Below are 15141 nucleotides of genomic sequence, written 5' to 3' on the forward strand. Positions count from 1 at the left end.
ACGGTGAGGACACGGTCTGTGGTGGCATCTGCTGGATTGAAACCAGGAGTCCTGGATTTCCGTTGCTCTTCGTGTCCAGCCTCTCTTCTTGCCCAGAGCTTGTCAGAGCCCAGAGCAGGGCTGTGTGCAGAGCCCAGCGTGGGACACGGCTGGGACCTCATCCCAGTCTTGAGCTTCCTCAAGGAGGGCAGTGAAGGGGAAGGCGCTGATCTCCTTTCCCTGGTGACCAGGGTAGATCACAAGGAAATGGAATGCAGCTGCATCAGGGGAAGTTCCAACTGGACATCTGGAAAAGGTTCCTCATGGAGAGGGTGCTCAGTCACTGGAACACCCCAGGGAAGTGGTGATGGCACCAAGCCTGTCAGAGTTCAAGGAGCATCTTGACAATCATCTTAGTGATATGGTTCCATTTTACACAGTCGTGTGAGGATCAGGGAGCTGGACTCAGTGATCCTCATGAGCCCCTTCCAACCCAAGATATTCTAGAAGCCTGTGATCTTCAAGCTCAAAAAATAGTCTGCCCATCCACTACCCATCCCTTGACATTCCTTTTTCCTGACAAGTTCCTCCTTGTGACTCTTTCCTCTCCCAGACATCATCCTAGCTCTCCATATCGTTCTGTATTTGGGTCCTACCGGTACACTCCCTACCTGCATTTGCTCCTCTCTGCACTTGGTGCTTGATCGCAGGCTGCTTAACACCTATTTCTGCACATGGTACATCATCCCCAGACACCACTAAACCCTCATCCAGTCATAAATTTTTATAATAAAATCAGATTTTGTGCACATATAGAAATTTCCAGAAACTGTAATAACTTCATGCAATCCCTGTGGGCAGAAGAAATGGCAAAGGGCCCGAGGTGCCCCCTGACTGTAAGGGATTTGTGTCTGTGACGCTGCAGGGGCAACAGAAGGAGCACAAGGCATTTGCCCCAGAGATGCTGTCAGCAGATCCTGGCAGGTGCCGAGGTGTGAAGGACCCGTGGTGCCCCCGTACCGTAAGGGATTTTTCTGGTGATGCTGCCAGCCTGTTCCTGGCCTGAGGAGGCTCCGTTGTGTTTTCCATCCGTCCCCAAGCCCTCTCCCTGCACAGGTCCTGTGGGGGCTTGGGCAGAGCTCCTTTCCCAGCCGTGTTCCTGCTGCTGCCCCGTCACCTCCAGAGACACAACTGACCTCACCGTCCCCGTCACAGTCAGATGTTTCCTGCTGGATTCTGAGTTTCTGAGACACAACTGACATCCTAACCCTCTACTCATCCATCACCTCCTCATGTCCTAGGACCTGAACAGGTAAAAGTACGCTTGCCCCACATCATGAGGAATGAACATGGGGACCTTGGTTCGTGGAGGGACATCCAAGTGCTATATTGAGGCGAATTCCCATGTCTTGTTACTTGCAATGAGAAGAGACTTCGAGGCAATATCTGTCCCAGAGATCTTTGTGGAAACTGAAGAAACTGCTCTGTCTACACATTCAGGTTCATCTCAGCTCACAGACATGATGTGTGCGCTCACATCTGATCCGTACAATGCCAAATTGGCCTTTGGTCTACTCAATCAGTGTCCTCTCATGGAAGAACAAAGAAACTCTCCAAGCTGGGGTGAGAGGCCAGTGCTGGGAATGGTGGTTGGCAGGGGTTTCACCAGGATTATTGCCTCTGGGACAAATGCTTGAGTCAGTTCCTGCAAGAAAGTTTAGAAGAAGCCCCAAGCCTTGAGGCTCTGCCCTGAGGAGGTCCCCTTGCTCTATGGAAAGGCTGTTCTGGAGGCAGCTCTGTCCCACAAGCAGCATGGCTGTGACTAAGCTCAGAGCCCTCAGGCCTTACAGCAAGGCAAGGGGGGAGGAGGAGAGTGTGGAAATGGGGAGAGAACAGCTCTGGGGGATCAAGTGCTGGTGTCTGGCAGTGCTGCCCTGCTGGGACTTTCTTCTTTTCCAGCCATGAGCAAAGGAATTGTTCCTGAAGCTCTAGAAAGCCTTGGACGAAGAGTCAGAGGAAGAGACAAGGTGCTGCAGTGGCTTTATTTTGATTACAATAGTGTGGGTTGTCATTACCTAACCCACAACCAACTCAAAAAGAGTTGAAAACACGATCACAAGCTAAAAAAAAAGTAGAAATATAAAAATATAGAAGGCAGTAACACCAGCCATGAGTAACACCAGAATTGCTATGCAGAAGGTCAGGAATTTATTGCATCAGAGCTCTGTCCAGTTATAAGTTCCCGCAGCGCATCCTTGAGGTCCTTGTTCCTCAAGCCGTAGATGAGGGGATTCAGTGCTGGAGTTACCACTGCATAGAGAAATGACACAACTAAATTCATGGATGGGGAGGAGAAGGAGGGAGGCTTAAGGTCGGTAAACATGTCAGTGCTGAGAAACAGGGAGACCACAGCCAGGTGAGGGAGGCACGTGGAGAAGGCTTTGTGCCGTCCCTGCTCCGAGGGGATCCTCAGCACGGCCCTGAAGATCTGCACATAGGACACCACAATGAAAACAAAACAGCCAAAACCTACTAAGAAACTAACCACAATAAGCCCAACCTCCCTGAGGTTGGCATGTGAGCAGGAGAGCTTGAGGATCTGGGGGATTTCACAGAAGAACTGGTCCACAGCATTGCCCTGGCACAGGGGCAGGGAAAATGTACTGGCCGTGTGCAGCAGAGCAGAGAGAAACCCAGTGCCCCAGGCAGCTGCTGCCATGTGGAGACAAGCTCTGGTGCCCAGGAGGGTCCCGTAGTGCAGGGGGTTGCAGATGGCAACGTAGCGGTCATAGGACATGACTGTGAGAAGAAAATATTCTGTACCAAGGAAGAAAATAAATAGAAACATTTGGGCAACACATCCTGAGTAGGAGATGGCCCTGGTGTCCCAGAGGGAATTGGCCATGGATTTGGGAACAGTGGTGGAGATGGATCCCAGGTCGAGGAGGGCGAGGTTGAGGAGGAAGAAGTACATGGGGGTGTGGAGGTGGTGGTCCCAGGCGATGGTGATGATGATGAGGCCGTTTCCCAGGAGGGCAGCCAGGTAGATGCCCAGGAAGAGCCAGAAGTGCAGGAGCTGCAGCTCCCGTGAGTCTGCGAATGGCAGGAGGAGGAACTGGGTGATGGAGCTGCTGTTGGACATCTACTGCCTCTAGGCATGGGGCACTGTCATATGAGAGAAGGACAGTGACAAGTTAGGATAACCTCTGAGCCAAATCAAAGCCATTTCTCCTTCCCCTCCCTCCTGCTCACACCTTGTCACCTTTTTTCAGCCCTTCCTTCAGCTCTGAGCCTGGAGCCCTGCTCGGTGCCGGCTGAATGTGCCGGGAGGAGCAGAGCCTCTGCCCGCTGGCTGCAAGGAGTCAGCCCTGCTCTGCAGCAGGGGACATGGGGACGGTGGGGACAGGGGACACTGCTGGGGCTCAGCGTTGTCCAGGGGAACTGCTCCTGGTGCAGAAGGGCCTGTCAACATCTGCACTGCCGGGGATGAGGAGCTGAGAAGGTAGCAGGCTTAGAGGTTTCGAATGCCTAAAGGTGTGACGGGACAGGTTTGCATCTGTGAGGGCAGCATAGTGCTTGCGAGGAAAACTCAAGAAAAGCCAAATGTCCTAACGAGGAAATCTTAGTGCAGACGAGATAATTAATTCCTCAGGAATGCACTGCCCAAGGCCACACAGAAGATCAGTGCCTGACTCTGCAACTCCCATCCCCAGAGAGACTGGCAGAGAGAACAAGAGAACAACAGCAACATCTCTGGTTTAAGTTTCCTCTCCATCTCTGATCCTATCCCTTCTCTCTGGAGGTTTTCCTCAATGGAGCTGATTCCCTGTCCCATGCCTTCTCCCTGTCAGCGCTCACAGATCCCATCTGACCCTCTCTGCATCCCCCTGGCCCTACACAAACATCTGCCCGGGTTAAGCTGGACGTAGGGTCTTGTTGATAAGCAGAAAGGGATGGAACAGACTGAGCCTGATGGGTCCAGCAGAGGTGATGCTGCTGCTGTCCATGGGCAGAGGACCAGCTGGAGACATATTTGGAGGCTCCTATCGGACCTGCTGACCACTCAAGGATACTGCTCAGGAGTCTCAGTGATTTGTTTAAGCATGAAAGGCTCTGGTTCCATTTCTCCCACCAAATTCCCCAGGTGCAGGAAACTGAAAACACAGAGTCTGGGAAGTTCCTTATCTTTAATGCAAGAGCCCTCCTGACAGATCCCACAGGCTGTGGCTGTGCCGGCTTTAGGAGATCCCTCCAGCAACCGCACCTGCATTGTCCTGCACTCAGAGACTCACCTGGAGAAGGGCTGTGAAGAGTTTTCTCCAAATGAAGCCTCCTCTCTCCTGCCACCCCACCTGCCTTTCCCCTCTCTCTGCTCCCTCCTGTCCCCTCGCTGCCTGCAGGCAGTGTCCTCAGCCCTGCTGGGCTTTGCAGAGGAGCTGCTCCTGGCCAGACCTGGCTCTTTTCTCAACTTCTGTCTCATGATGAGCTCCCTCCCTGCCAGGAGCCCAGCCCAGCTCAGCAGCAGAGGAGCAGCCCAAGGCAGCGCTTTCTCTGCTCCCTCTGGGCTCCCTCGAGGTGTCCCTGGGGCTCCAGGGGAACATTCTGAGAAACAGGCTGAAGCCATCCCTGATGCTTCCTTCATCATCTGGGCAGGCACACTTCTGTCCTGCAGTGTCATTGCTCCTGTTAGAAAAATAATAGGGAATGAGAATCAATTTCTTGTCTCACCATTAGACAGGACCTCAGAAAGGTGACAGCGAACGAAATCATTTCTCCAAAGTAGGAGGATCTGTCCCACGGAGTGAATTCAGGCATTTCATCCGAGGTCTTTAGACTTGGGGCTGGACGACACGCAGCTCCCTTTCTCCCAGATACGTCTTCGGCAAAGCTTATGCGCACACAGGGTCTTGAAACCCTTGGTCGTGGTTTCCTCATGGCAGGGATGAGTTTGCCTGGTGCCACAGCTTCAGGGCTTCAGCCCTAATGGGCAGCAATGGCCTCAGCCAGGGGCACAGGCAGGAGGAGCTGGAGCCGTTCCCATGGGAGACAGAGCTGGGACATGGTCACAGAGCTCAGGAGAGATGGTAGTCAAGGACAGCATCTTCCAAGCACTGCAAGGCTCCAGATAAACTGAGTCTCAGCTTGAAAGTCCATTCAAGGACCCATGATGAGATTTTGCTGCTTCAGGAACAGTTAAAGAAGAAAAATACCCTGCGTAGGCACTGCTGGATTTAGAAGGGTCAGGTGTAGACAGATCTGAGGTTCACTGTGTCCTCTGTCCCTGTCTTCCCCATCAAGGTCTCACAGGGCTTTGTGACTCATGGTAGGACTCTGGAGGAGTTTGACCAGTAGTGGGTAGAGGTCAAGTCAGGGATCTCTTGGGCAAAAGGAATTCTTCGCGGTCTATGAGACAGGAGGGGCAGCATCGCAGGGAGCTGAGGGAACAGGAAGATGTCACAGTGTCTCCATCATCTTCCAGAGGTCATGGAGAGTGTTGGAACTCCCTGACCGCTGGTACCACTGCCACATCAGAAATGGCCAGTGGATGAGTAGGGGAGCAAAAGGCTTTGCCCCAGAATTTGTCTAGTAGGATCCCATTTCTGGGTGTCTGAAAGAGAAGGGGATTTTATTTCCCTTGGTAGATTATGTCTCACCATCCTTCTATGACCCAACTCTTCTATGATCTGATTCTCCCATGACCAGACACTTACATAAGCCACCTCTTCTAGGACGCAGGTTTTCTGTCACCTGAGCCCTCTTTGATTCTAGCGAGTCTTCTATGACCCAAGACTTATATGACCCTTCTAAGACTTCTTTATGACCTGAATTTTTTTATGTCCAGACTCCTCTATGACCCTTAAATGACCCAAACTTTCTATGAAGCTTTTATGACCAGACTCTTCTATAAACAGCACTTCTCTGTCCCTTTTATGACCTGATCTTTCTATAGCCCAAATCTTCTTTGATCCTTCTATGACCCAACACTTCTCTAAACCTTCTACAGTTGAATTCTTATATGACCCAACCCTCTATGACGCCAATCCTCTATGATATGAGTCTTTTATGATCCAAGACTTCTAAAAAAAGTCTTCTATGACCCAAGCCTTCTGTGACCCAACTCTCCTCTGACTCTTCCGTAACTTTCTATGACCTGACTTCTCTGTGATTCTTCTATGACCTGACTCTTCTATAACCCGACTCCTCTATGACCCGACTAATCTATGACACGGCCCTTCTATGGCCTAAGCCTTTTGTGAACCGGCACTTCTATGACCCCTCTATGACCCGACTCAAGTTTCTATGAGTCGACTCTTCCATGACCCAAATATTCTATAACCCAAATCTTCTATGAGTCAAATATTCTATGACCTGACCCTTCTATGGACCATCTGTGACTGGGCTCTTCTATATCTCCTCTATGAGCCGACTTGTCTATGACTAAACTCTTCCGCGACCATCTCTTACATGACCAGGTCCTTCTATGACTTAAGCCTTCTATGAAGAAACCGTTCTATGACCCAGCTACTCTCTGACTCTTCAGTGCTGTGTCTTTCTCCGATCCAGGTCTTCTGTGACTCTTCTATGACATGAATCATTTATGCTCCAACACTTCTATGACCAATATATGACCAGATGCTTCTGTGACCCGACTCTTCTAGGACCCAACTATTAACAAACCCTTCAATGACCTGACCCCTCTATGACACTCTATGACCTGACTCATATGAGACGCTTCCTTTATGAACTGACAATTCTATGGCTCTTGGATAACTCTTCTATAATGTGATACTTCTGCAGTCTTTCTATATCCTGATGCTTCTACAACGCACACTTTCTGTGCCTCAATGTTTCCATGAAACTTCTATGAGCGAACTCTTCTATGACCTTTCCATGACCCAACACTGCCAATGCCCGACTAAACTGTCACACTCGTAGGACTTGACTCTTCCATGACCTGAGTATTCTATGATCCATAATGATTTGAACGTTCTATGAACCATCTGTCCTTCTGTATTGCACCGCAATGACTCGACTCCTCTCTGACATGATCTTTCTCACAAACGCATTTTCTGCCACTCTTCTACGATCCAACCCGTTAATAACCCTACCCTTCTATCCCCCAACTCTTCTGGTGCACGTGGAGCTGTGTGAGAGCCTTGGCATCTCAAGGAACCCTACAGGCCTGTATTTGGAATCACAAGAAATAACTGCTTCCACTTCAATTCAGCAATGTGAGAAGGCTCATGGCACCAACATCATTGCAGTCAAAGCCACATCTGCCTGCCCAGGGCCTGGGGGTCAGGGCTTGGACTTTCTGCTTCACCAAGTGAACCCAGGCTTTTCTCAGCATCACAGCTGCCTGCACGGCGCCTTTGTCCTCCTGCAATCATGGCCTCCAATTCTCGGCTCTAATGAGTCCCTGGGGAGCCTTTGTCACTAACGATGCTCACTGAGACCAACTAAGACTTCAAGAAATTTTGAGCTTTGCTTTTGACTTCTTGAGAGCTTTGTTCCATCTCCTCTCAGCAGCTGAGGTTCAAGGACTCATCAGCAATTCCATCCTGGATCTCATTAACCTACAGAAAGCCTTAATGAGCTCTTTCTCTTCCTGTTGTTTTCTTCAAGTCTTCAAGCCTCGCATGGCTCCTTGTAGTCATTTCCCAGTGTGGTTACAGAGGAAGATTTCAAAGTGCACCTAAGAAAAACGTTTTATCTGAAACTTTCTAGAAGTTTCAAAATCATACAATGGTTTGGGTTGGTAAGGACCTTAAAGCCCGTCCAGTTTCAACCCCCCTTCCTTGGGCAGGGACACCTCCCACTGGACCAGGCTGCTCAAAGCCCCATCCAGCCCGACCTTGAACCCCTCCAGGCAGGGGGCACACACAGCTTCCCTGGGACACCCGAGCCATGTCCTCACCACCTTCTTTGTGAACAGTTCCTCCCTAATGTCTAATCTAAATCTTCCCTAGGCCATAAAGCCACATCCTGTCATCCTATCATTCCATGCCCTTGGAAAAAGTCCCTTGCCAGCTTTCTTGGTGACCCCTTCAGGTACGGGAAGGCCTCTATAACGTCCCCCCGATGCCTTCTCTTCTGCAGGCTGAGGAAGTTCCAGGAGAAGATCAATATTTCTTTGTGAAATCCCTTTTGAAAGGGCATGGGATTGGTGGAGGTCTCTTGTTAGTGAGGAAGAGCAAGTGTTCTGGTGCCCACGTCCACCTCCTCAGGGCAAACTTCAGCTGGCCAGCTCTCTGTCCGTGCTTCTCCATGGAGATGTTTTTTCCATTTGAGGGCCAAGGTGAAAATAGATTAATAGACGAAAGAAAAAAAGATAAAAGGAATATAAAGAGAGACCAAACCCAATGCAATTTACATCACTTCCCACCTCCTGCTTGGGGCAGCCTGCTAAGTGGGTCTCTATTTTATGCTCATAGACAAACCTAGGGAACAAGAGAGCTCAGTTTAGACATCAACAAGGCACCGAGGCCACGATTGAAAGAAAGGACTTTGGCACTTGATGGCTCCATGAACGCAGCTATCACCTGGCCAAGGCTCCTGTGACACCTGGGAACATCCAACTTCTCATCCAGAGGAGCAGGATCCTTCTGGGATGGACAGGAGGGGAAAAGCCTTTGTGTGAGCGTGGGGCAGCCTCGGCCGAGGCTCCAGGGCAGCGGGGGATTCTGCACCCCTGGGGGTTCAAACTCAGCAGATTTGATGCCTCGGGAGAGCTCTTCAGCCTTCAGCACAATTCAGCACAATTTTTAAGGCACAATGTCTGGTTTTCTGTGTCCACAGCTTCCATTTTGGAGACAAAAGCCTCTAACAGGGTTCAAAAGCTCATTTTTAGCTCCCAAATCCTCCTTTTCAGGCAACAAAGCCTCACTGTGAGGGCTCAAATCCTCTTTTTGAGCCTCTCAAGTCCCATTTTTAGGGTGAAAGCCATCCTGTTCACTACCATGGCTTCTTTTTAGGGCAAAGAACCTGATGTCGGGGCTCAAAGATGCAATTTCAGTTTCAAAGCAACGTTTGTAGGGCCCAAAGGCTCTTTTTGAAGCTCCAAACTCTCGCATAAAGGATCCAACCTCCCCCTTTACAGCCTGAAGCCTCCATTGGAGCACCCAAAGTCCTGCAGTTTTGACCAGAGCTTCATTTCTTGAGGCAACAGAAGAACCAAGAGGTTTGTCTCCTTCGCAGGGACAAAAGACTTAACTTGTAGCACTGCACCCATCTCTTTAGTGCCCCAAGTCTCATATTTAGGGTGGAAATCCTTGATTTTAGGGTTTCAACTTGACTTTTAACACTTATAGCTTTTCTTAGGAGGCCCATAGTTACATTTTGAGTCTCAACCCTCGTTTTTTAAGTCTAAAGACACATTTCATTGTCCCGGAGCATAATTTTTAAGGACCAAAGTTGATTCTGGATGTCCAAAACCTCAGTGTTATGGGCCAAAGCCTTATTTTTAGCTCCTTTCTAGCTTCCAGAGCTTCCTTTTCCGGGAACAAAGCTTCATTTTTGGAGTTGTTTGCAGTTGTAAAGGCCTAGATCCTCATTTTTAGCCTCTCAGGTATATTTCAAGCTGCAAAGCTTTTGTCTTTGGTACCACAGCTTCATTTCAGGGCATGAAACCCGAGGTCCGGGCTCAAAGCCTCAGTTTCACTTTCAAAGCACCACTGGTAGGACCCAAACCCTCCTTTTGAAGCTCCAGACTGTCATGGAAAGTATCCAACCCCCTCCTTGATGGCTCGAAGCCTCTACTGGAGTGCCTAAAGCCCTGCATTCAGGACCAGAGCTTCATTTCTTGGAAGCAAGAGGTTCTCATCCCTTGAGGGATCAAAAGACACATTTGTAGCTCCACACCCATCCTTTTAGTGCAGAAGTCTCATGTTTTGGACTGAAATCTTCAATTCCAGGGTTCTAACCTGTTTTCTAGGACCCATAGACATTGTACTCCCAGCAGATATCAGGCAGATTGAAGTCTCCCACCAGAACGAGAGGCATTGATCTAGAGATTGACCGCAGCTGTTTATAGAAGAGCCCATCAGCTGCTTCTCCTTGGCTGGGTGGTCTGTAACAGACTCCCATCACAAAATCTACCTTCTGGTGGGCTCCTCTGATTTTAACCCACAGGCACTCAACCTCCTGATCGCCACACTCCATCTCAACGGAGTCCAAGTCCTCCCTTACAAAGAGGGCTACCCCGCCTCCTCTCCTACCCTTCCTATCCCACCTGAAGAGTTTGTACCCCACCATAGCCGTACTCCAGTTATATGAGTTGTCCCACCACGTTTCTGTGATGGCAACGACATCATAGGCCCCTTGCCCTACGACAGCTTCCAGCTCTTCCTTCTTATTCCCCATGCTGCGTGCATTGGTGTAAATGCCCTTCAGCTGAGCTGCTGAGCCTTCAGCCCTCTTAGAGGGAACAGAGTTTGTTCCCAATTGCCTGGTCACTGGAGTAGCTAGCTCCAGAGTGCCTGTATCTCCTTGAGCACCCCCAGGTGTGTTCTCCCCCACTTTCTGTGTGGTGAGGTACTGGTGGTCCTCACCAGCACACCCTCTCCCAATCACCAATTCCCCACGTCCAGGCTCGTTCTTGTCTAGCCTGGGCTCAACCCCCTCCCCCTTCACATCTAGTTTAAAGCTCGATTTATGAGCTTAGTTAGGTTTTTAGCAAGGGCTTTAGCCCCCCTAGGAGACCCACGTGTCCACCCTTAGCGTGAAAGCCTGGGGGTGCGTGAGCCACCCCATGATCAAAGAAGCCAAAGTCCCTTTCCTCGCACCAGGCTCGGAGCCAGGTATTAATCGAATTCTTCTTCCTGGCTTCCCGCTCCTCCCTATTTAGCCTTGGGATGGAGCAGAATACTACTTGTGCCCCAGAGCCCTCCATCACTTTCCCAATGGTCCTGAAGTCTTTCTTGATGGCTTTGGCCTTTTTGTTTGTTAGGTCGTCGTTACCAGTTTGGACTACCAGAGGATAGTAGTCTGTCTCGTGGACCAGGGAAGGAAGTTTTCTAGCTCCCTCCTTCCCTGATGCCCCCGGTAAGCAGCAGACCTCTCTGTGGAGCGGGTCCGGTCTGCAAATGGGTCCCTCCGTTCCTTTTAGGAGGGAGTCCCCTACAACAATCACCCTCCTCTTCTTCTTGATGGAGGATGTTTTTATCTTTTTCTGAGGATGGTGCAGCCTAGGGAAGGATTCTAGGCTGTGGGAACCATCATCCTCATCCTCGGGGTTAGATTCCACCTGCAGCAGCTGGTACTTGTTCACCAGGGGGATCTGGGGCTTTGCTGTCTGGGTGAGGGGAGCAGGTTTCCTTCCTCTGGCAGGAACTTGCTGCCCTTCCCCATCTCTTGTTCCCCCAACCTTACAGTTTGCAGGTGGATGATGTTCGGACACAACAGCCCCAGCAGCCGCTGAGTTAGTGAGAGGGCCCTGCTCCACTGGTCTATCTCTCTCTCGCACTCCCTGACGGACATAGAAGGGCCTGAACATAGAAATCTGGGTCATAGAAGTGGCCTTGTGGGCTGCACAGGGAGGAAAGCAGCACCGGCAGCCAGGCCAGGCTGGACATGCTCCCTTGGGGAAAGGGATGTCCTTGGAGAAGTGCAAGGGAGCATTTCTGTGGCTGCAGAATCCACAAGAAAGATAATCCTCTTCCCGCAGGTCCTCGTGTGAGGCAGGCTGCTCTGCTGCTGAGCTCAGACTCTCGCCCTGGCCTGGGCAGAAGGGCTGGAACGGAACGGTGAGGACACGGTCTGTGGTGGCATCTGCTGGATTGAAACCAGGAGTCCTGGATTTCCGTTGCTCTTTGTGTCCAGCCTCTCTTCTTGCCCAGAGCTTGTCAGAGCCCAGAGCAGGGCTGTGTGCAGAGCCCAGCGTGGGACACGGCTGGGACCTCATCCCAGTCTTGAGCTTCCTCAAGGAGGGCAGTGAAGGGGAAGGCGCTGATCTCCTTTCCCTGGTGACCAGGGTAGGACACAAGGAAAAGGAATGAAGCTGCATCAGGGGAAGTTCCAACTGGACATCTGGAAAAGGTTCCTCATGGAGAGGGTGCTCAGTCACTGGAACACCCCAGGGAAGTGGTGATGGCACCAAGCCTGTCAGAATTCAAGGAGCATCTTGACAATCATCTTAGTGATATGGTTCCATTTTACACAGTCGTGTGAGGATCAGGGAGCTGGACTCAGTGATCCTCATGAGCCCCTTCCAACCCAAGATATTCTAGAAGCCTGTGATCTTCAAGCTCAAAAAACAGTCTGCCCATCCACTACCCATCCCTTGACATTCCTTCTTCCTGACAAGTTCCTCCTTGTGACTCTTTCCTCTCCCAGACATCATCCTAGCTCTCCATATCGTTCTGTATTTGGGTCCTACCGGTACACTCCCTACCTGCATTTGCTCCTCTCTGCACTTGGTGCTTGATCGCAGGCTGCTTAACACCTATTTCTGCACATGGCACATCATCCCTAGACACCACTAAACCCTCATCCAGTCATAAATTTTTATAATAAAAGCAGATTTTGTGCCCATATAGAAATTTCCAGAAACTGTAATAACTTCATGCAATCCCTGTGGGCAGAAGAAATGGCAAAGGGCCCGAGGTGCCCCCTGACTGTAAGGGATTTGTGTCTGTGATGCTGCTGGGGCAACAGAAGGAGCACAAGGCATTTGCCCCAGAGATGCTGTCAGCAGATCCTGGCAGGTGCCGAGGTGTGAAGGACCCGTGGTGCCCCCGTACCGTAAGGGATTTTCCTGCTGATGCTGCCAGCCTGTTCCTGGCCTGAGGAGGCTCCGTTGTGTTTTCCATCCGTCCCCAAGCCCTCTCCCTGCACAGGTCCTGTGGGGGCTTGGGCAGAGCTCCTTTCCCAGCCGTGTTCCTGCTGCTGCCCCGTCACCTCCAGAGACACAACTGACCTCACCGTCCCCGTCACAGTCAGATGTTTCCTGCTGGATTCTGAGTTTCTGAGACACAACTGACATCCTAACCCCCTACTCATCCATCACCTCCTCATGTCCTAGGACCTGAACAGGTAAAAGTACGCTTGCCCCACATCATGAGGAATGAACATGGGGACCTTGGTTCGTGGAGGGACATCCAAGTGCTATATTGAGGCGATTTCCCATGTCTTGTTACTTGCAATGAGAAGAGACTTCGAGGCAATATCTGTCCCAGAGATCTTCGTGGAAACTGAAGAAACTGCTCTGTCTACACATTCAGGTTCATCTCAGCTCACAGACATGATGTGTGCGCTCACATCTGATCCGTACAATGCCAAATTGGCCTTTGGTCTACTCAATCAGTGTCCTCTCATGGAAGAACAAAGAAACTCTCCAAGCTGGGGTGAGAGGCCAGTGCTGGGAATGGTGGTTGGCAGGGGTTTCACCAGGATTATTGCCTCTGGGACAAATGCTTGAGTCAGTTCCTGAGAGAAAGTTTAGAAGAAGCCCCAAGCCTTGAGGCTCTGCCCTGAGGAGGTCCCCTTGCTCTATGGAAAGGCTGTTCTGGAGGCAGCTCTGTCCCACAAGCAGCATGGCTGTGACCAAGCTCAGAGCCCTCAGGCCTTACAGCAAGGCAAGGGGGGAGAAGGAGAGTGTGGAAATGGAGAGAGAACAGCTCTGGGGGATCAAGTGCTGGTGTCTGGCAGTGCTGCCCTGCTGGGACTTTCTTCTTTTCCAGCCAGGAGCAAAGGAATTGTTCCTGAAGCTCCAGAAAGCCTTGGAGGAAGGGTCAGAGGAAGAGACAAGGTGCTGCAGTGGCTTTATTTTGATTACAATAGTGTGGGTTGTCATTACCTAACCCACAACCAACTCAAAAAGAGTTGAAAACATGATCATAAGTTAAAAAAAAAAAAGTAGAAATATAAAAATATAGAAGGCAGTAACACCAGCCATGAGTAACACCAGAACTGCTATGCAGAAGGTCAGGAATTTATTGCATCAGAGCTCTGTCCAGTTATAAGTTCCCGCAGCGCATCCTTGAGGTCCTTGTTCCTCAAGCCGTAGATGAGGGGATTCAGTGCTGGAGTTACCACTGCATAGAGAAACGACACAACTAAATTCATGGATGGGGAGGAGAAGGAGGGAGGCTTAAGGTAGGTAAACATGTCAGTGCTGAGAAACAGGGAGACCACAGCCAGGTGAGGGAGGCACGTGGAGAAGGCTTTGTGCCGTCCCTGCTCCGAGGGAATCCTCAGCACAGCCCTGAAGATCTGCACATAGGACACCACAATGAAAACAAAACAGCCAAAAGCTACTAAGAAACTAACCACAAGAAGCCCAACCTCCCTGAGGTTGGCATGTGAGCAGGAGAGCTTGAGGATCTGGGGGATTTCACAGAAGAACTGGTCCACAGCATTGCCCTGGCACAGGGGCAGGGAAAATGTACTGGCCGTGTGCAGCAGAGCAGAGAGAAACCCAGTGCCCCAGGCAGCTGCTGCCATGTGGAGACAAGCTCTGGTGCCCAGGAGGGTCCCGTAGTGCAGGGGGTTGCAGATGGCAACGTAGCGGTCGTAGGACATGACTGTGAGAAGAAAATATTCTGTACCAAGGAAGAAAATAAATAGAAACATTTGGGCAACACATCCTGAGTAGGAGATGGCCCTGGTGTCCCAGAGGGAATTGGCCATGGATTTGGGGACAGTGGTGGAGATGGATCCCATGTCGAGGAGGGCGAGGTTGAGGAGGAAGAAGTACATGGGGGTGTGGAGGTGGTGGTCCCAGGCGATGGTGATGATGATGAGGCCGTTTCCCAGGAGGGCAGCCAGGTAGATGCCCAGGAAGAGCCAGAAGTGCAAGAGCTGCAGCTCCCGTGAGTCTGCGAATGGCAGGAGGAGGAACTGGGTGATGGAGCTGCTGTTGGACATCTGCTGCCTCCAGACATGGGGCACTGTCATATGAGAGAAGGACAGTGACAAGTTAGGATAACCTCTGAGCCAAATCAAAGCCATTTCTCCTTCCCCTCCCTCCTGCTCACACCTTGTCCCCTTTTTTCAGCCCTTCCTTCAGCTCTGAGCCTGGAGCCCTGCTCGGTGCCGGCTGAATGTGCCGGGAGGAGCAGAGCCTCTGCCCGCTGGCTGCAAGGAGTCAGCCCTGCTCTGCAGCAGGGGACATGGGGACGGTGGGGACAGGGGACACTGCTGGGGTTCAGCGTTGTCCAGGGG

At 50.9% G+C, this 15141-nt stretch overlaps 1 protein-coding gene and 1 pseudogene across 1 annotated transcript; both read right to left on the reverse strand.

Annotated features, from left to right (window-relative positions):
- Nucleotides 1-2179: 2179 nt before the first annotated feature.
- Nucleotides 2180-3205, reverse strand: LOC138732614 (olfactory receptor 14A16-like; annotated as a pseudogene).
- Nucleotides 3206-13902: 10697 nt separating this feature from the next.
- LOC138732615 (olfactory receptor 14A16-like) lies at nucleotides 13903-14928 on the reverse strand. Its single transcript, XM_069879254.1, has one exon. The coding sequence runs from the start codon at nucleotides 14926-14928 to the stop codon at nucleotides 13903-13905; it is 1026 nt and encodes a 341-aa protein (XP_069735355.1).
- Nucleotides 14929-15141: the final 213 nt, after the last annotated feature.

The sequence above is a fragment of the Phaenicophaeus curvirostris genome, chromosome 34, assembly GCF_032191515.1.
Source record: "Phaenicophaeus curvirostris isolate KB17595 chromosome 34, BPBGC_Pcur_1.0, whole genome shotgun sequence".
Lineage (NCBI taxonomy): Eukaryota > Metazoa > Chordata > Aves > Cuculiformes > Cuculidae > Phaenicophaeus > Phaenicophaeus curvirostris.

Coding starts and splice junctions, on each gene's coding strand:
- LOC138732615 (XM_069879254.1), bottom strand. CDS start 14,928: ATGGCTTTGATTTGGCTCAGAGGTTATCCTAACTTGTCACTGTCCTTC.